We start from the raw sequence: 20,405 nt of genomic DNA, 5'->3' as shown, positions 1-20,405 counted from the left end.
ATCTGCTTCCAGGCTGGACGTGTTCAGAGATGATGTTCTGCAGATGTTGGTTGGAACCAGTTCTTACTGGACTTCTACCATCTCCAACCAGTCTGTTCGTTCTCCTCTGACATGAAGATGCAGACAGTTGCTGCTCGCTGGACTTTTTCTCCTTTTCAGACATCTTTCTTCTTGATTCAGAAGATCAGTTTGAACTTCAGCAGGTAGATATTTGTGTTAAGATGTCTTCCTAATAAAGCAGCCGGTGGCTGTTTTTTTTATGGCCTTTCTTCATAAAATTATTTTACAAACTGACACCTTTTCCTGATATTTTAGGGAATATTTGATGTCAAAATTACACGTAGAGACTCTGCAGCAGCCTCCCGTTTTCACATTATGATTCAGGCAGATCCCTTTGGAGGCTTGGACTCCAGTCCACGCCTCTCCTGCTCGGGATCAGCCCGTTTTAGGATCCATAGTTCTCATTAACGTTTGGAGCACATTATTACAGCATGAAGCTGTGTACTGAACAGCCTGAGAGCTCAGTCTGTGTATAAATGATAGAAAATATGCCTACGTGTCCTTGGGAAGGACACTAAAGACCCTTCATTGCCCCCAAATGTGTCTGCCGGGGTGTGAATGTGTTTCAGAAAAGCAGGTTTAAGGATGGAGATTGTTTTTTATTTGGCTCATTTTTAACATTTTGATCACCATCTGCGAAGAAACATCTACTGCAGTTCAGATACTTCGTTTCAGTGGGATTTGCAATCTTTGGATAAAGTTAGCCGGTTTACCGGGTAAGTCTGTGGTGGCGAAGACTGTATGGACCACGTGTGACTCTCAGATCGGCCTCTTCAAATGGTTAGTTTACTTTATTTTGTTTTGTAACAGCCTAAGACCATCCATATGTCCATACACACAAAAAAATCATGCAAGAAAATGAAAAGGGCAGAAGCAAAGCTTGTATGCCTTACAAGTAGAGTTACGTTAAATTATACAAATTCCAACAGAACCAATGCACTACACGTGACCTTTATAAAGATAAACAACTCACGCAGTTTCATATTTCTCCAAAATCTTCTTTTTAAATAAAAATAATTACAATTTTTTTACCTAATTTCTGAGTTTATTCCATCTGAACACCTGAAAAGACAAGCATCTTTGTTCCACCTCTTTCCTGGATTCTGGAACCATAAATCTGCATCAGTCTCTCGGGTTATATTTAGTTTGCTGAAGCTTGAAGTATTTTTGGACACCTTCTGGAAGAACATTTTGTTTATCTTTAAACATAATTTGTTTTATAATAAACTATATCATCAAATTTAATGAGATTTGATTGAATAAATAATGGATGTGTATGATTAAAATACCCAGCGTTATTTACGAGGTGAATGTAATAAAATGATGTCATTAGTTGTCTTGTGGGCGCCATCCCACAGTTCAACACAGTATGTCATATATGGAAGTATTAAGGTACAATAAATAATAGACAAAGCTTTTTTTTTATAATAAATCTTTAGTTTGATACAAAATACCAAGTATTTTGGACATTTTAAACTTATTGTAATGTACATTATGTTTCCAGGTTCATTTGGAATCTTTTTCAACCCCTAGAAATCTAACATAAAGAATTCTTTCCATTTCTGTGCCATCGATTCTTTTTTTTTTTTTTTTTTTTTTTTTGTGTCTTGTCCAGCATTTAAGCAACAGAATGATGGTCTGGATGCTGTGTTCTGCTGAGCAAATTTACTTTGCCAAGGGGAGCATTACTGGTATGATGATCCCCTTGATTTTCTACAGTCTTATTTTATATCTTTATTTATTTTGGATGACTGTAATACAGAGTTTCTACTGCTGGACCAGACTGGAGAGGATAGAAGCAACAGAAAGACAAAGGGAAAGAGAAAGAAAACACCTCGTAGAGAGAGAGAGGAAAAGAGAGAGATAGAAAGAGAAAGAAGGAAAAAGCAGACATTTGCATAAACATATGCATTTACACCCATACGCATTTTCCTATCTATATATAAACGCATGTACCTACATAGACACACACATAGACACAAACAGGCCAGTCTTAGATTCTTATTCCCCCTGCAGGGAACTAGACTATCAAGTGTCAAGAGCACCATAAACTATCAGGTTAAATATTAATGAGAGACAAAGAAAACCAGCTGCTATTAGTGAATAATCCTGTAGACGACTCAGTGACTGTGTCACATGCAGAACATACAGAGTGGAACGTGTTCAGAGAAGAAAGATCATTCCAATGTGGCCCCGCCCACACAAAGGCAAGAAGCAGGCCAGGAGAACCCTGAGACCCAGGTAGCTGGCATAGATCTTTTTAAGTGACTCTTTTATTTTTTCTAGATATCATGAGTTTAGTTTTAAATCTGTGTCGTCTTCTGGAAATGATCTCGACTAGTTGCCGCAACCCGGGTTGGACCCGGTTCAGGATCTTTTTGTAGAAGAGCCAAAAGTAGCTGGAATTACACCTGAATGTGTCTGTTATCTGTAAGAATTTATTTGTTCATAAAATAAATAAATGAAGAGGAAAAAGTTTTCTTGGATTTGTGGGAAACTTTTCACAACTTTACACTCTTTTCCTGATCACATCTCCTCTGTTTGCTGCTGCATTCGTCCTCTTCTGAATGAAAACACACCACATAGCAACACGTCCCTCTGAGCTGGAATTATTGTTCTGTGGAAACTGAATCTGCTGTTTTAGTTGTGGTTTCGCTCTCGGCATGCAGCGGCTCATGAATTCTGCTGTTTTTCTGCTCCACAGATTGGATATGGCACGACGGAGAACAGCCCCGTCACATTCCTGGCCTCCCCGATGGACAACATGCAGAGGAAGAGCGAGACGGTCGGCTACATCTCGGACCACTTAGAGGTGCTTTCACATGTTTTTCAAACATTCGACATGCAGACAAATGCATTCAGTATTATAATGACAATCTATTGTGCAGTAAGTTTCATGTTATGACATTAACGTAAGCAAGAATGACTTTCTAGATTGAGCAGCTGAGAAGAGAAAAGTTAAAACCTTATTTAAGATCAGTACTCTGACACCTAATGATCCATGTAAAGTTGGAATAAAGTGATTTATTCCTGGTGGATAAACTGGATGTCTTGCTGGTTGTTTCTCATTGCACCCGGTCAGAGGTGATTACTGATGTGTGTAAACAGGAATAAAAAGAAGAATGTTTCTGAAACTTCAAAGGCAGTAGTTTATAAGGTGCTTGGAAAATAAATATTTGCATAAAATATAAATATAAATGAATAAAACTATAAATAAAATAAAAATATAAATATAAAATAAAGATAAATATAGAATAAAGTTTAATATAAATGTTAAAAAAATTAAATGTAAATATATGCATATAGTATAAAATATTGAAAGAAAAGTTTCAGTGCAGAAGAAAAAAGTAGACAGAAGAATAAGATTTTACAGCATCTGTCTCGGTTGTGTGAAGCTGCTTTCAACAAATCAACAAGTATGTACATGTGTCTAAAATACGTGTTTCTGTTCTCATGTCCGTAAAACCGTTTTACTATCAGTCACGCTGATTAAAGGTGTGATACTACTATCTGGCAAAGAACAACCCAAATTATTAGTTTTCATAGTACTTCATATTTCTCCATTTATGGGTTTTGATTCATTTAAATTAATCACATATAATTCTACATTTCTGATTTTTGTTAACAGTGATGAATTCTTTAAAAATCACAGTTAATTAGAAGATATAAGGTTTATGGTTTGGACATTGATTATTTGTGTTTCCACATATTTAAAGCATTTATTGTTGTTTTTAATAACATCGCAGATTTTAAACATCCAGTCAGGTTTGATAATTCTTAATAGTTATGACATCCTGTAGTTTTTCTCTTTTTAGTCTTCAGATCCACTTTCATTCTCCTGCTCATTTCTGCTCATAGGTTTGAGATGTGAATATTTGCTAAAGACACATTTTTTAGTTTTAAGATCAGCAACTTATTCATTAAAAATAAATAAAATAAAATTTTGAAAAGTAAAATTGAAAAACAAATAAATAAAATGTTAAAAATTATAAAATAAAAATAAAATTCTAAAAAGTAAAAAAGAAAAGAAAAGAAAATAAACATGGTACCGTACCTTTGAGCCCCATCGGTAAGCCTCACTTTGCCTCCATGAGGATTTCATGAGATGCTCGTATAGAAATATTCTGTTTTTCACAAAAAGGAAACTAATAAACTGATAAATTCTAACATTGTAAAAATATTCACATCATGATTAAATTTTTCTTTGCTTAACAAAATGTGTGACGTGTGACTGACCTCCTCCACAGGCTAAAATCGTGAACCCTACAACAGGGCAGATTGTTCCTTTGGGGGAGAAGGGGGAGGTGCTGATCAGAGGATACTGTGTGATGTTGGCGTATTGGTCTGATCCAAACAAAACATCAGAATGCATCTCTAAAGACGGCTGGTACAAAACCGGGTGAGTCTGCCTGCCTTTCACACCGTCAGGAAATCAAAACAACTAATTATTCTGGTTTATGTGCATGAAAATGAAGACGTAGAGCAGATCTTTAAACACATTCTCACCATTTTTAATATTCAGAGACATCGGCAGCTTCGACGCATACAGCTACCTCAAGATCGACGGCAGGAGTAAAGACATGATCATTAGAGGAGGGGAGAACATTTACCCGGCTGAGATCGAACAGTTTCTGCACACACATCCCAAAGTGAAGGAAGCACAGGTGAGCGGAAACAGCGAAGCCCGACAACGGGAATCCATCCCAAAGCAACATTCAGCATTGATCCAGTTTGGATTCCTCTGGTAGATCTGACCATCCTGTAACGACGGCTAATTCAACACCCATCTCGCATCCTGTCTCTTCTCTGAGATCGTTCCATCCAGTAAAAGTCAGTCTGATGCTGACTCGCGTCTCATCTCTTGCTGGGTCTCTTTCGTTTTTCTTCCTCAGATAACTTCCTCCTGCGTTTCTTTCCTGAATCTGCAGTTTCTCAGCATGGGAACGCTGCAGAGCCATCCCGACTCCAGCAGTAGATACTGTCAGCGTGCCTTTAAAATGAGTCAGAAGGACAGATTTATCTGAAACTTTCTGACCGTAAAACTCTTCTTCTCCGACTCGTTTGACAGCACAGGGACATCTGTTGTGTTCATGTCTGGATGCTTCGCTGCCCAGCAGCGTTCTGAGGATGAAGAACTGCACTGCATCCGGGATGCTGCATGGCGTCGCAGCTGAGTTGTCTCTCTTTGCACAACATGTTACACACTAGCAAGTCAATATAAACACACCGGCCATTTGAATACGCTCTGTGGACGATTCAGCAAAGAAACGCAGGAAGACATTAACAGGGGAAGAGAAGAAAGAGGGAAAGGAACAATGGACTGTTTATGAAAGATGGACGGAGCCTTTGGCGGTTTAAAGTGAAGCCTATGTGGAAGTTCATAAAACTGCAGTTCCCCCTTCATCCACTAGGGGCTGCAAAACAGAGCAAATCCCCATAGACTCCCATGTTAGAAAGACCAACTTCACAGCAGAAATAAACATGTTTACAGCAGGAATAAACATGTTTACAGCAGAAATAAACATGTTTACAGCAGGAATAAACATGTTTACAGCAGAAATAAACATGTTTACAGCAGGAATAAACATGTTTACAGCAGAAATAAACATGTTTACAGCAGAAATAAACATGTTTACAGCAGGAATAAACATGTTTACAGCAGGAATAAACATGTTTACAGCAGGAATAAACATGTTTACAGCAGAAATAAACATGTTTACAGCAGGAATAAACATGTTTACAGCAGAAATAAACATGTTTACAGCAGAAACAAACATGTTTACAGCAGGAATAAACATGTTTACAGCAGAAACAAACATGTTTACAGCAGAAACAAACATGTTTACAACAGGAATAAACATGTTTACAGCAGGAATAAACATGTTTACAGCAGGAATAAACACGTTTACAGCAGGAATAAACACGTTTACAGCAGGAATAAACACGTTTACAGCAGAAATAAACACGTTTACAGCAGAAATAAACACGTTTACAGCAGAAATAAACATGTTTACAGCAGAAATAAACATGTTTACAGCAGAAATAAACATGTTTACAGCAGAAATAAACACGTTTACAGCAGGAATAAACACGTTTACAGCAGGAATAAACACGTTTACAGCAGGAATAAACACGTTTACAGCAGGAATAAACACGTTTACAGCAGGAATAAACACGTTTACAGCAGGAATAAACACGTTTACAGCAGGAATAAACACGTTTACAGCAGGAATAAACACGTTTACAGCAGGAATAAACACGTTTACAGCAGAAATAAACACGTTTACAGCAGAAATAAACACGTTTACAGCCTGGTACAAAAATCCATTTTAGGTTTAATAGGTCAGGTTTACCTTCATGACAGCTGTGAGGGGAGTGAATTTTTTTCTAACCCGCCCGTTTAAAAGTAATTTAATCTCGAAGTTCGGCATATTTAGGGGCGTGTCTTTTTGATTGACAGGTACTCGATCTCCTACTTCAAGTCAGAAGAACATTGAACAACCGTGGTTTTTAGCCGGTTAACAACGTGACTTAGCTTTAGCCCGCTTACCTCTGTTAGCTAGTTAGCTCCTGTTATCTCCAGGTTAGCTCGGTTAGCTCTTAGCTACATCCATCATGACGCTCACAGCCCCCCTCTCAGCTCCACCTCTTTGCCCATATTTGTATTTTCCGGGCGAGACGACACACATGCCCCTGCCAAGATGGCGATGGTAGGAACCGCCCACCGAGCTTCAATTCAGCTCTTCAGAAACCTACGGGTGACGTCAAGCAGGCTCCGCCCATCTTTTATATACAGTCTATGAAGGTGACAGAGCGAGAGACGAGATGGGAGGCTGATACTGACAGGAGAGATCTCACAGTACGGGTCGGATGCTGAATTAGCCGTCGATAGGGGGACGCACCGATGAGAAAATCTGCAAAAGTTCTGTGGTGCCTCTTTAAGGTCAGATGTGGACACGGCATTCCTTTAAATCCTCCATACTCAGCTGGAAACCCCCCGCTAGTATTAATCTCCTCCACTGTTACCTCTCTGATTTATCTGTTAAAAATCTCTTATTGGATTTCATCTCTTCGTTTGTCAGTTTTATACGTCGTCAAAAGTTACAATGAGGCTCTCCGCATGGTCTCATTTAAAAGCTTCAATTCTCATAAACTTTATTAATAAGTTCAACATCTGTTCAAATCGATCGATGTGTTTTATATGCAAACCCTCCCATTTTAAAATGAAAGGTATGACTGGAAAAGTCTTTTAAAAAGTGCAGAACATTTTATTTGCAACACTTCGCTCCTTTCTGCCTGGTTTTGTTGGTTATCAGGTGATTGGAGTCAAGGATTTCCGTATGGGGGAGGAGGTGTGTGCCTGCATCAAACTGGTGGACGGTCAGGACTGCACTGCAGAGGAGATCAAGGCTTACTGCAAAGGACAGGTGGGGCTCTGATCCCTTGGATAATTCCTACAAAGCAGGAGTTTTGTGTCTGCCGGGACGGCCATGCTCATCGTCTTTTTACTGATTTGATCCTTTCAGATTTCCCACTTCAAGGTTCCTCGCTACATACTCTTTGTGACCAGCTACCCTCTCACCATTACTGGGAAGGTAACTCTTAATCCCATTTGTTACATGATGAACTTTTAGGTGGTTTGCACCCAGCAGTGTGAAACAGATCTACAATCAGAAGATTAAATATTAAACACAAAAGCATGAGCTGGCGTCTGCATCGTCAGGTTTTTCCTCTCAGGATGCAGTAGATTAGTCGGTGTCTTTGGCCTGCCATCGATGCCGAGACCGCACGGAAGAGGAGTTTTTACCCCGCCTGCACACACACCGCGTCCCTCCAGCCACATTCTGAAATCATATAAAACCAGACCATCAATCTTAGACTTCCTCGGTTTGCATCCAGAACAACATCACAGAAAAAACAGCAAACATGCCGGTTCATGCCTCTGTGTGGATTTGATGTTGTTGAATATTTTATAATAATTTCCAGTCATCTCTTCACACTTAAAGATGCATTTGGTGACATTTTATGAGCCAAACAATTAATGAATGAGAAAAAAGGTTAAGTTAAGTTTAACTTTAACATCGACACGAGGCTGCCAGGGCAGAGTGAGCTAGGACTCAAGAACAGGGCCAGAGGGGTGGTCTGGGGGGGGCCACAGCCCTCGCCAAAATCTGACTGGCCCCCCAGATGCCACCCCATGAATAAACAATTGAATTCTAACAATCATTTTCTGTAATATTCTGCATCAGCTACATGCTTAATTTGGTCCGTTTTTAGGGAGCTTTGCGATCCGTCGCTGGAAGCAAAAACTGACTGGAAATCGCGTTGGTAGCATAGAACACGCACAACCGCAGCAAACCAGAGAAGAAGAAAAGGAAAAGGAAGAAGAAGACAAAACAGAAATGAAAACAACTCAAAAACAGAGGAGTTAAGAACCGCAAAAGCAATTGTTATTTTATTCTTCTGCTTTTTCTGGTGTTTTTGGACGGTTGACTTTATAGCGGTGTATTACTGTTACCAACCAGTGTGAAAATGTTGGAGTGAATTAGTGGATTCTGACCCCAACAACAGATTTAGTAGCTAGGCAAAGTAAAAGATGGCAACATCTGAATGCATAAATAAGCATAAATGGGCTTTAGCCCCCCCCATCAAAAGTGTTCTAGATCCGTCCCTGCAAGGTCTATAACCATGGACCGTATATGAAAGATGGACGGAGCCTCCGGCGGTTAAAAATGAAGCCTATGCAGAAGTGCATAAAACTGCAGTTCCCCCTTCATCCACTAGGGGCTGCAAAACAGAGCAAATCCCCATAGACTCCCATGTTAAAAAGACCAACTTCACAGCAGGAATAAACATGTTTACAGGAGAAATAAACATGTTTACAGCAGGAATAAACACGTTTACAGCAGGAATAAACACGTTTACAGCAGAAATAAACATGTTTACAGCAGAAATAAACATGTTTACAGCAGAAATAAACACGTTTACAGCAGGAATAAACACGTTTACAGCAGGAATAAACACGTTTACAGCAGAAATAAACACGTTTACAGCAGGAATAAACACGTTTACAGCAGGAATAAACACGTTTACAGCAGGAATAAACATTTTTACAGCAGGAATAAACATTTTTACAGCAGGAATAAACATGTTTACAGCAGGAATAAACATGTTTACAGCAGAAATAAACACGTTTACAGCATAAATAAACATGTTTACAGCAGAAACACGTTTACAGCAGAAACAAACACGTTTACAGCAGGAATAAACATGTTTACAGCAGGAATAAACATGTTTACGGCAGAAATAAACACGTTTACGGCAGAAATAAACATGTTTACAGCAGAAATAAACATGTTTACAGCAGGAATAAACATGTTTACAGCAGGAATAAACATGTTTACAGCAGAAAAAAAAACACATTTACAGCAGAAATAAACATGTTTACAGCAGAAATAAACATTTTTACAGCAGGAATAAACATGTTTACAGCAGGAATAAACATTTTTACAGCAGGAATAAACATGTTTACAGCAGAAATAAACATGTTTACAGCAGAAATAAACATGTTTACAGCAGAAACAAACATGTTTACAGCAGAAACAAACATGTTTACAGCAGAAATAAACATGTTTACAGCAGAAATAAACACATTTACAGCAGGAATAAACATTTTTACAGCAGGAATAAACATGTTTACAGCCTGGTACAAAAATCCATTTTAGGTTTAATAGGTCAGGTTTACCTTCATGACAACTGTGGGGGGAGTGAATTTCTTTCTAACTCGCCCATTTAAAAGTAATTTAATCTCGAAGTTTGGCATATTTAGGGGCGTGTCCTTTTGATTGACAGGTACCCGATCTCCCGCTTCAAGTCAGAAAAACGTAGAACAACGGCAACTTTTAGCCGGTTAACAACGTGACTTAGCTTTAGCCTGCTTACCTCCGTTAGCTGGTTAGCTCCTGTTATCTCCGGGTTAACTCGGTTAGCTCTTAGCTACAGAAAGCTCGGAGTTTGCTCGATGTCAATCATCCACCATGACGCTTGCAGCCCCCCTCTCAGCTCCACCTCTTTGCCCATATTTGTATTTTCCGGGCGAGATGACGCGCATGACCCTGCAAAGATGGTGATGGTAGGAGCCGCCCACCGAGCTTCAATTTAGCTCCTCAGAAACCTACGGGTGACGTCACGGAGGCTCCGCCCATCTCTTTATATACAGTCTGTGTCCATAACTGCTTTTTAAAACATTATCTCTGCCAAAAGTATGCAATTACATGATCACAACATAAACTGAAAACCTAAAAAATAAAGATAATACCAGCAAAATGATTTATTTCTTTATTTTTTAAAATCTCTTTTACTTTTTTTTTGGGGGGGGGGGGGGTTTAATAACGGTAAAAGGTAATGGTTTGAAACCAAGAATGTCATTTTTTTTGGTTAATTTAAGGCAGGATATACATTACCAGTCAAAAATTTGGACACACTTTGCCATTGAATTTAAGGAAAAATTCAATTTCAATTCAATTTATTTTCATTTAAAAGGGACAATGCCAGTTAATGAACGTCATGTACAGTTTGCAGTTGTAAACAAGCCAGATTATAGCTATAGGCTAATTTCCATCTGTTGTCCCCTAACAGATGTTCCCTAAAATTACAAAATAAAACATTGTAAAAGCATATTATTCCATTATTAAACAATCGTTATTTTAAAAGTCATTACATTCATTACATTAGTTAATACACCAAACAGATGTGCCTGAGTACAGCCATAACAGAGTGCAGTCAATATAAATAACATTCAATTAGCAGTGTTTCAGGGTGAAATACAAAATGCACGTATCCTGAGTTTCCGCCGGCCGAGAAAGCGTTCAGCTTATTGTCTATTTCATACAAACGGGCTGTAATAGTAATAATCGAAGTATACAGGTGAATAAGTTATATTAATTATCTGTTACATACTAGTGGACTAAAATAGTCTTAGTCGAAGTTTATAAGTAAGTGAGTTTATAATCACCAGTATTCTCTATGTATTAGAAGCTATGTTACTAATAATAACAGCTGGTGATATTTATTCATGTATTGCCCTGGCTATTGTGTCTAAGAGGCTATACTAATAATTACTAATGTGTCCAAACTTTTGACTGGTAGTGTGAACCTGAAACAATATGAACATAATAATCTTATAATAATTTTATTATTTTAATTTCACAATTATCACTATTAACACAGCGAGTGTGGAAATGTTTCATCGATGCTTTTAGATAAAACAAGTTTTTTAAATTCTATTAAAATAAATAAAAGTATTTTATGTCATATTAAATGATCGTTTGGTTTAAAACTGAATTATTAGCAAAACAAGTTTCATCCTGTAAATCCAACATAAAGCTCTTCTATAAAGCTTCCTGCTGACGTTTCTCTGCTTTTGGACCATCACAGACCTGTTTCATGTAGAAATGATTGTTAAACAGCTTTTAACCAAAATAATCCTCCTGTTCTCAGATCCAGAAGCACAAACTACGCGAAGAAGCCGAGAAGCAGCTGCAACTGAAGGAGGGAGAATGAAAGACCCCCGTGTGTACGTGTAGAAACAGGATGTGTCACATACCAGATGAGATTAAACACAGCAGGGCATCAGAACACACTGAAACGTCTGGAGATGCTCGGCTTTCTGTGGGTGTGTGTGTGTGACGGGCAGATGTGAAGACACCTGCTGTATGTCTGTAACTTTAAAGGCCAAGTAGCACAAAACCAAAAACACCTTCATGTTGCTTTAAACACTAATGTGTATCAATCCGCTGCAGAAAATAGTCCGGAACATGAAAACTAAGTTTAAAATTCACACTTTCATGAGGAAGCAGAGTTTTGAGTGTCGAGCATGAAAACAAATGTGATTTTATTGTTTTTAAAGGGTTTGATAACAGACTGATGGAAGAGGAGTGTTTTTATAATTCCCTGGAAGTTTAGCGAGGCGGCTGTAAGTGGAAAACATGTTGAACTGATCAGTTTTTTCCTTCAGGAATCCATAAAACTCTTTTTTTTTTATATCAAATTGAAATAAACTTTCCATTTTATTAAATCCAGACGTGGGTGTTTCTCTCCTTACGGGAAGAATGAAGGCCTTTCTATTGATTTCTGTGGCAGGTGCTCGCCTCTTAGTCACTCCCACACACACACACATTTTGATTAAAAACTTTAAAACGAGCTGGTATCACAAACACACACACACACACACCCACACACACACACGCTCCGAGCTGTCAGGAATTTCCTGACTGGACTACATGTGCCGTCCACCTGAATCGGGACTGCAGGATCGGGTGTCGTCTGGACCTGAAGGACTCGGCCCAGAATAGCTCTTTAAACAAACGGCGCTCCTGGCTCTTAAGAAGGAACCTCAAAGTTTATTTTGCATTTTTTAAATTTGACATATTTTGGGTTTGGATGAAATGTTGCAGCACATTTTCTGACAGAAAGAGCCAGTAGGAAGGTTGGTTTTAATGCCCTCCAGCGCCCACCCGGGATTTGGGAATTCACTCCTACGTTTCTGTGGAAAACGGATATCAAGACGAAGAATGAGTTTATTCTAAGATGCAAGATTTAGTCTGATTTAGTCTGTTTTTCTACCTTTCTTCTATATTATTTTCCCTTTGTGTCTAATTTCTTCATTTTGTCTTTTTTTTTTTTTAACCCCTTAAGATTTTTAACTGCAGTGCAGAAACAAGCAGACATGTATACATGTGTACAAATGGAAGCTGCTGATTAACGTATGCAGACACAGTTTCATGCTTTGTGTTTGTACACTTGAAAACAATGAAAAATTAATTTGTCATTTTTAAATGAATTTTTATTAGAATGAAATGACCATGTATAAAATAATTGAAAATATCTTAATTTTCTGAATGGAAAAGGAGCTTTAATGGCTTCTTTCTTGTCTCTTTTAGCAGAGGAGATGCTGAACCAGCCGATGCGACTCTTATTGTCCGACTAGAGATTTTAGTTAAGTTTGACACAACGAGGTAAAACTTAAAAAAGGCTTTCTTGAGGTTTTCTAACCATTTTCTACATCTGCTGGCTTCACCTCTCCGCACACGTCCTTGCTAATTTCCAGAATTATAAATATCTTGATATTCTTTATAATAACTTCCTGTTTGATGCTTAAGGGCCAACGTTTGCATCATTGTGTACCAGCCTTTTCCACGTTTCTTTTAAAGGCGGCGGCAGCGTGGACTGTCTGATTTTTGCACACACTTCCAAAGATCCACATTTTAAAAAAAAGGGGGAAGGATTTAGAAAATTACAAATAATTTATTTTTCTTTAAACAAAAAAAATAGAATAAAGGTGGATCGTTATATATTCCAGTTAACAAAAAACCAAAAAAATCATTTCACCCTGTCTCTCACCACCTGACACTGATTTCCTATAAAATAAACACACACACACCATGACACCCATTCTCACAACCATCAAAAAGTTAATAAACTTTAAATAAAAATCTGTGTAAAATAACCTAATATACTAAAATATTGTTTCCCTTCCATAACAGCCATTTCTCATAAAAGAAAAAAACACATAAATGGCCTCTACATAATGTATAAAAGGATTTATTGACAAGTTTAAAGTGGTTCAAGTCTTCAACTATAAAGCAATGAATCATTTATTCCTCCATATAAAAACTGGGTTGGGTTGCAGAAATCGATCCATAAAACGTGATGTTCTGTCAGCTTCAGGTTCTTCCTGCCGTGCTCGTATGGAGACTATCATGGTGCATGTGCAGTTTTAGCCTGATCAGACCGTGTGCATGTGAACTATAACTTCTTTTATAAGCTGAATTACAAAGTTGCAAGGTGAAAACTTGAAAGCTATTTAACGTCTCCTTTATGTCTGGTTTAGAAGCAGCATTTTCTGGTTTCTTTCCATCTTTGCTCATCTTGGTCATTACCTTCTCCATGGAAGTTAAGAAAAGGAGATTTTGGTTGTTTAACTGTGTGCTGATAATATGAAGAGCTAAACAGCAGCCTTTGACTTGGAAACAGGTTGTCAAGCCTCTTCCATCTTAACAAAAAACTTGGATTAAAGTGCTTTTATTTTGAAGGAAAATGCAGAGTAGGAGCCAGTTTTCACACAAAAGTTTGACCGCTGTTTTATTTATTACAATATTATTCTAGTAAAACAAAAGCACCGTAAAAAAAAATCAGGATATGAACAATTAAGCAGAATCTTGATGCTCCAGCTTGCAAGTGTGTTTTAGATGCTAAAACATGACTTGCATCCTTGTGGTGAACATCTTAATTTGTCCCTTTCCTGCAGAAGGAAGCCAGCTCTGATCCCCGGCTTTAACCACGTCCAGAACTGCAAGAGTGGCTTCTTTTCCCACAGAACAGTCCCCAGAGGCAGGATCAGCATCCACAAGATGTGGACCTGCTTCAGTATGTTGTTTTGGCCACACAGTTCTCAGTCCTTGGGAAGGGGGATTCCTATCGCCGTCTGCTGGCCCTGCATCTGCTGCTCAGCCTGCCTCACCTGCTCCTCAGTGCAGCAGTCCTGCAGAAACACGGCAGCCAGGTTGCGCAGTCGAGGGCTGTCGGCGAGGGAAAAGCGCAGCATGCACTGCAAGATGCCCGGCTCCGTGATCTGAGAGCGTGATGCCGGCGTTGTGAGGTTCATGAGGGTGGTGATGGCCGATAGCACCGTCTCTTCCCTCTGCTTCGACAGGCAGTTTGTAACTAAACTGATCCCATCGCTCTGCAGGATGATGTCTCTGCATTCAGGGTCCATGCTGAGATTACACAACCCCCCTGAGAACCGGCACAAAGCAGGAGATTAGGAGGTGATTTTAACGCTGAACAGTTACATGATGAGTCACACTAACCCATTCCAAACTCCACAAAGTTCTCATTCTCCTCCGTCAGCATGTCCAAGAAGAGGTCTGCGACTTGCAGCTCCCGCAGATGCTCCATGTTCTTTGGGTCGTACGCAAAGTTGGCGAGGTTAGCTAGAACCTGCTCCTTTGCTTCTGATGTAGAGAAAAGAAAGTTCAATCCTCCAAGAATAAAGTCAGATACCAGTAGATCACACTGCTGTACTGGTGTTATTAACGTTTGTTTAGTTGAGAAAAGCAAATAAAAAGCTTTTGAAAAGTTTTAATTCGAATGTTGACGCTTGTCCTCAAACCTGACCACTTCCAGAGGAATATTTTGTACATTAAGCAACTTACTGCTGACTTATTAATCACGGAAGCATAAAAAGGTTCCCGTCTAATGGGACGAACCGGTGTGTTGGCAAATTTTAGACTGAATCTTACAGCACTTTGTTACAAGCAGCTGGATTTCTGAGAACATTTAGAATTTTTTCTACAATATATTTTAAAAAATGAAAGTTGACTTAAAGGTGGAGTATGTAAGATTTTCAATATTAAAAAAAAAAAAAAAAAAAAAAGAACTAAAAAATAACTACAATCATAATTAGTTTTTTTTTTTAAACATGTAGGTTCCAGTCTGTCCATATTTGATATTAAATTACAAGTTTAATTAATGACAAAGACCCTTCTTAGATGTTTGCCTACCAGTAAAAAAAAAAAAGTGTTTTTTGTCATTTGTCATTAATTAAACTTGTAATTTAATAAAGCATCAAATATGAACAGACTGGAACCTACATGTTCAAAAAACTTTCTAATTATGATTGTAGTTATTTTATTAGTTAATTTATTTTGAAAATATTGAAAATCTTACATACTCCACCTTTCAAGATTTTTGTGCAATTCTGTTATTGGAAAATCTTTTGTCATCCTTCTCACAGCTTTGATAAATAAAGATACATAAGTACATACAGTTGTGCTCATATTTATTCATTAAAGAAGGAAAAAAGCAGCTGCCTGTAAAATAAGCTGAAATGAACTAAAGTAATAATAAAAATTTTATGAAAATCATGACATTATTTTCTAATTCTGGTTCAATAGAAATATTTTTTTGAAAATGCAAAAAAATAAGATAATTTGTTACATATTACATCAGTCATAAAGTAATATTTTATTGAACAATCCTTTAATGTTTCCGCTCCAGTCAGGTGTTTTCTGTTCCTCTCAGTCAGACTTCTGCACCTGTTGACAGGTATTTTGTCCCACTGTTCAACAGAAAAGTCTCTAATTTACCCAGGACACATTTGTTTGTTTGTTTCTCTTTCTTCAACTCAATTTAATGAAAAAACAGTGTCTTATATTACTAAATTATATTTTTGCAAATCTTTAGTTATTGTTCTTTTTTTTTTAAGTCTCCAGTTATTTGAGTGACTGTTGTAAATTCAGCTTTTCTTTACTGTGTGTAGATTTAAAAAAAAAAAATGTGACTACTGATTCTAAGTTTATATTTATTGTACTAAATGAAAGTGAAGGTGAACTTTAAGTAACTATAAAGACTGGAAAAGTATTTTTACTGTAATGTATTAATTATAAACTGTTTGCGTGGGAAGAAATTTAGACAGATTTAAACATTTCACTAATATTACTCACATTATATCCCCAAAGACAAACTCAAGGGATCGTTCTGCAGCTTTTCTTTTTAAAAAAACAGACTTAAAACATATTAAAAGGACCCTAAAGACTATTTTAAAAGGAATAAGTAATAATAATAAATAAATTTTTTAAAAAAACGAAGCTGTTTCCACCTTCACTGTCGGTGTCCTGGAATTCTGTCACCAGAGTCTGTAAAAACTCAAAGCGGTCAGAAACTTCCGACGAGCTCATCATTCATTTACTTTCACCACAAAATAAAAATAAAGCTTATTTAGCATCAGGAAAAAAAGAGATTTTGGAGGAAAAAACGAATTAGTTTGTTTTCAGTTGCTTCCCAGTGAGGTCCGTCACTAAAATCTGTCCGACAACTGCGATCGTGCGTATAAAGTTCCGTTGTATTTATTCAAGTTTTTAAGATCAATTAAAAAAAAAAAAACAACTCGGCAAGTAATATTAATTTTATGCAAATGAACCATATAATTTTGAATGGGACGTTTGATATTAAGATTTTTAACTAAAAATTTAATTTCAGGAGGAAAAGGATTTAAGCAAAAAGCAGGGAAAGAAGACTCACCGAAGTTGGTTTAAGATTTGTGTTTTGTCATTGAGGAACGTTTCTGTGGCGCATTTCTGCTAATTTAATTAAGAAAAACAATTAAAGAAACATTCCTCACACTGTGCTTTAAGGTTTGTTCTATTGTTTAAAGCTCTTATTGCAGCTGGTTTGTCGGTCCTCACTGACTAAACACACAATCAAGACTAAAGGAAACACAAAAAAATTTCTTTGGGAGAATGTCATTATCATGCACAAGCAAATATGCTGGCATGTAAATTTAAAGTGTTCTCAGATATGAGAAAAGTCATATTCTTAGATTACTGAACTCCTTTTGTATACTCATCACTTAAAATTAGACCCTACCAGTAATAAAAAAGCATCACTTTACACTGGATGCACCGTTTTCAATTAGAATAAAAAAAACAAAATAAAACTAAACTAAAGCGCCTGCATAAAAGCTTAATTTAGTTTATTTTGTGTCTCTTTTTTTGCCTCTATGCCTCTTAACATATGCTACGTTTTTCCAGTCATTCTTCATCTGATTTGTTCACTCTGCATGTTTCTTTTTGCTATAATTTACATCTTATAGCTGAATGGTGTCTCTTGATTGGTGTTTTGAATATTTATTATTTCTTGCCTAATTGTTGTTAACTGACTCAGCAGCCAGCACTCATTGACTCGTGTGTCAGGAGCTTTTATCCAAAGTAAATGGACCATCGTTGTAAAGTAACCAAATGTCCACACAAGGCTTTTGATTAATGTGAAAAGGCTGTACTGCAGGCTTTGTGTCAGTACACGCCATTCGCAGAAGCAACAACATGCGCGCGTTACCATAGTGAAGCCCGACAGTTAAAATTGACGGCACGTAAATCAGTTGTCGTCAAATCACATAACTCTATACTTATATGACAATAGTAACTACTAATCAAAACTGTATCCAATTTGTAAAAAACTAAAGACAAATCATATCAAATCAAATCAAAGACACTTTATTGTTGACACTCCAAGGTTTGACATACAGACATGTAACATTAATGACAAAAGAATAATACAGAACCAAGATGAAACTTAGGCCACGCAGCCAGTTTTTCCGGTGCCGCCTTATAACAGATAAGAACAGAGATACATCAGGATCATGGGTGCTCGAGGGGAAAAAAGGTCATGTAACTTCGGGCCGCGCCACTAGATGACACAGTCCAAAGAGACAGAGAAAAAAAACCTCATACACTTCAGCACAAACTCAATTTGCCCTCGCCCTTGAGTCCATAGCAGGTCTCAGGCTGGCAGCTCCAGACAGCCGAATGGGGGGGGGGGGGGGGGGGGGGGGATCTCATTCTTCCACAAAAACATAAAAATATTTTTTAAATGACAGAAAATGGTGCCAGTTATTAAACTTTGATTTATTTTCATTTTCCTTTGTGTGTAAATGAGCAACATGAGGCGGTTTAGACGAGCTCTCCTCTGGCTGACAGCTCATCCTGTCAAGCTGACGTTAACTTCAGTGAAAATTAATCCTTGTTAGACACATGTACAGTCATCCTTATATGTATTCATACCCTCCCATTGAAGAAGGAGAAAAACTGCTGCCTGGGAAATAAGATGAAATTGACAATAGTAATAATAAATAAAAGTGTTATGAAAACCTTTTTTAAAAACCTTTGTTTTCACTCCAGTCAGCTGTTTTCTGTTCCTCTCAGTCAGATTTCTGCACCTGTTGACAGGTATATTGTCCCACTGTTCAACAGTAAAATGCTCTAATTTGTCCAGGATTTTTTTTTTCTCCTCAACTCGATTAAATGACAAAACAGTGTCTTATACCACTGGATTATAATTTAGCACATTTTTAATTATTGTTCATTATTTTAGTCTCCAGTTATCTGAGTGACTGTAATAAATTCAGCCTTTTCTTTAATGAAAACTGACGAAGACATCTGGAATGAAATTCATTTGTGGTTATTGGACACAAATATGTATGTGTTTATACATAAAAATAAATAAGCGGTCTGGCTGGTGTGGTACCTACACCAGCGCTCTGCTGCTCATTCTTCTCTATCAGGAACGCAGTGGATTCTGGGATGGGAGAGGGTGCATCGGATGCATCTCTTGTATCCTTCATTTTAAGCTGATCTGGAGCCAAACAACGTGTGGATTTGAAGGTTGGATTCAAAGGAGCCTCTGAATTGAAACACTTGGCGCCACTATGACACATGCAGCCGATGAATCCGCACTTGGAGGTGTTCAGACCCTGAACTGAGAAACATCCTATGCCTTTAAATGATCATTCTTTAGCCAACTTCAGTGCCAGACCGGAGGTGGAGAGTTGCCGTGGGACCAGGAGGGCGTGTGTTTGTGCTCCAGCGTTACCTCTGCTATAGAGGCACACTTGCTGGAAGGTCAACTAAAAAAAAAAAGGGGATAAATTAATTTTTGGTTTATTTTGGAGCGGATATCCGGGAAGAATGAAGCCGCACAAGCTGTCCGCCGGAAAGCGTCTCACCAAACCGCTTCTGTTCGGGACTCTCATCGTAGGACTCGCCGCTGCTTTCTTTAACAGGTGATCTTTTTCTTGCTCTGCTTCATGCAAGTCACAGTTATGTTATGCAAGTCATCTTATCTCTGCAAAACCTTTTTAAAAAAATGGTTAAATTGCTCGTATGTTTGTAGATGTTTCAAGCAAAGCATAATGCGCCATTTCAAGCTGAAAACAACCTAAAATGAACATTAGCTGAGTTAACCAGCATTAAACAGACTGTTTTTAAACTAAATATTCATCTGTTGTTATTATGTGGATGATGGTGTTATTTGGGGATGAAAACAAACATATTTTTTTTAGAAGCATGTTGATAACTTTACCTGAAGTATTTAGATTCAATATTATGTTCGTGAATACACTAAAGAAGAAAGATCATGTAAAAACTAAGCTGTTTTTTTTTCTCGCTAATATCTGACAGTATTTTACCATTTAGCTTATAATGAACAGAATAAGTGGTTGCAGCCATACAATTTTCCTTTAATTGAAAATGTAGTCTTGGTTTTCTGTAATTAATCACTAAATTCACCTACATAAATAATGATAAAGAAGGATATAAAAACCTGGAAAGAGTCGTGACAGAAGACCTGATGATGTGCACAACATAATGTCCATTGGCCTCTGGAAGCGTCCTCTGGACTTCTTGTGTACAGACGGAGGAGGATTCAAACCTCCCAGTACCAGAGATATTTTCCCAGTTAATGATTTAGATGTTTCAGGAACTATTAGGTCTCCTTATGATCCTCTATGT

At 37.7% G+C, this 20,405-nt stretch overlaps 2 protein-coding genes across 2 annotated transcripts in view; one reads left to right on the top strand and one right to left on the bottom strand.

Moving 5' to 3' along the window:
• acsf2 (acyl-CoA synthetase family member 2) overlaps nt 1-12,052 on the top strand; it is a 40,198-nt gene extending 28,146 nt beyond the window's left edge. Inside the window, exons 11-16 of the mRNA XM_079260960.1 lie at nt 2,765-2,872; nt 4,308-4,459; nt 4,583-4,724; nt 7,377-7,487; nt 7,587-7,655; nt 11,560-12,052. Coding sequence (XP_079117086.1) covers nt 2,765-2,872; nt 4,308-4,459; nt 4,583-4,724; nt 7,377-7,487; nt 7,587-7,655; nt 11,560-11,622 — 645 coding nt within the window. The 3' untranslated portion in view covers nt 11,623-12,052. The remainder of the gene's footprint in view (nt 1-2,764; nt 2,873-4,307; nt 4,460-4,582; nt 4,725-7,376; nt 7,488-7,586; nt 7,656-11,559) is intronic.
• A 2,349-nt stretch (nt 12,053-14,401) lies between these two features.
• armc7 (armadillo repeat containing 7) lies at nt 14,402-16,802 on the bottom strand (the record flags this gene model as incomplete). Its single annotated transcript, XM_079260479.1, has 3 exons — nt 14,402-14,856; nt 14,931-15,074; nt 16,721-16,802. The coding sequence occupies 3 exons, from the start codon at nt 16,800-16,802 to the stop codon at nt 14,513-14,515; spliced, it is 570 nt and encodes a 189-aa protein (XP_079116605.1). The 3' UTR covers nt 14,402-14,512.
• Between the last annotated feature and the right edge of the window lie 3,603 nt (nt 16,803-20,405).

Source organism: Telmatherina bonti (genome assembly GCF_933228915.1).
Source record: "Telmatherina bonti genome assembly, chromosome: 21".
NCBI lineage: Eukaryota > Metazoa > Chordata > Actinopteri > Atheriniformes > Telmatherinidae > Telmatherina > Telmatherina bonti.
Note: the sequence above shows the minus strand (reverse complement) of the source record. Positions and strands in the feature narration are given on the sequence as shown.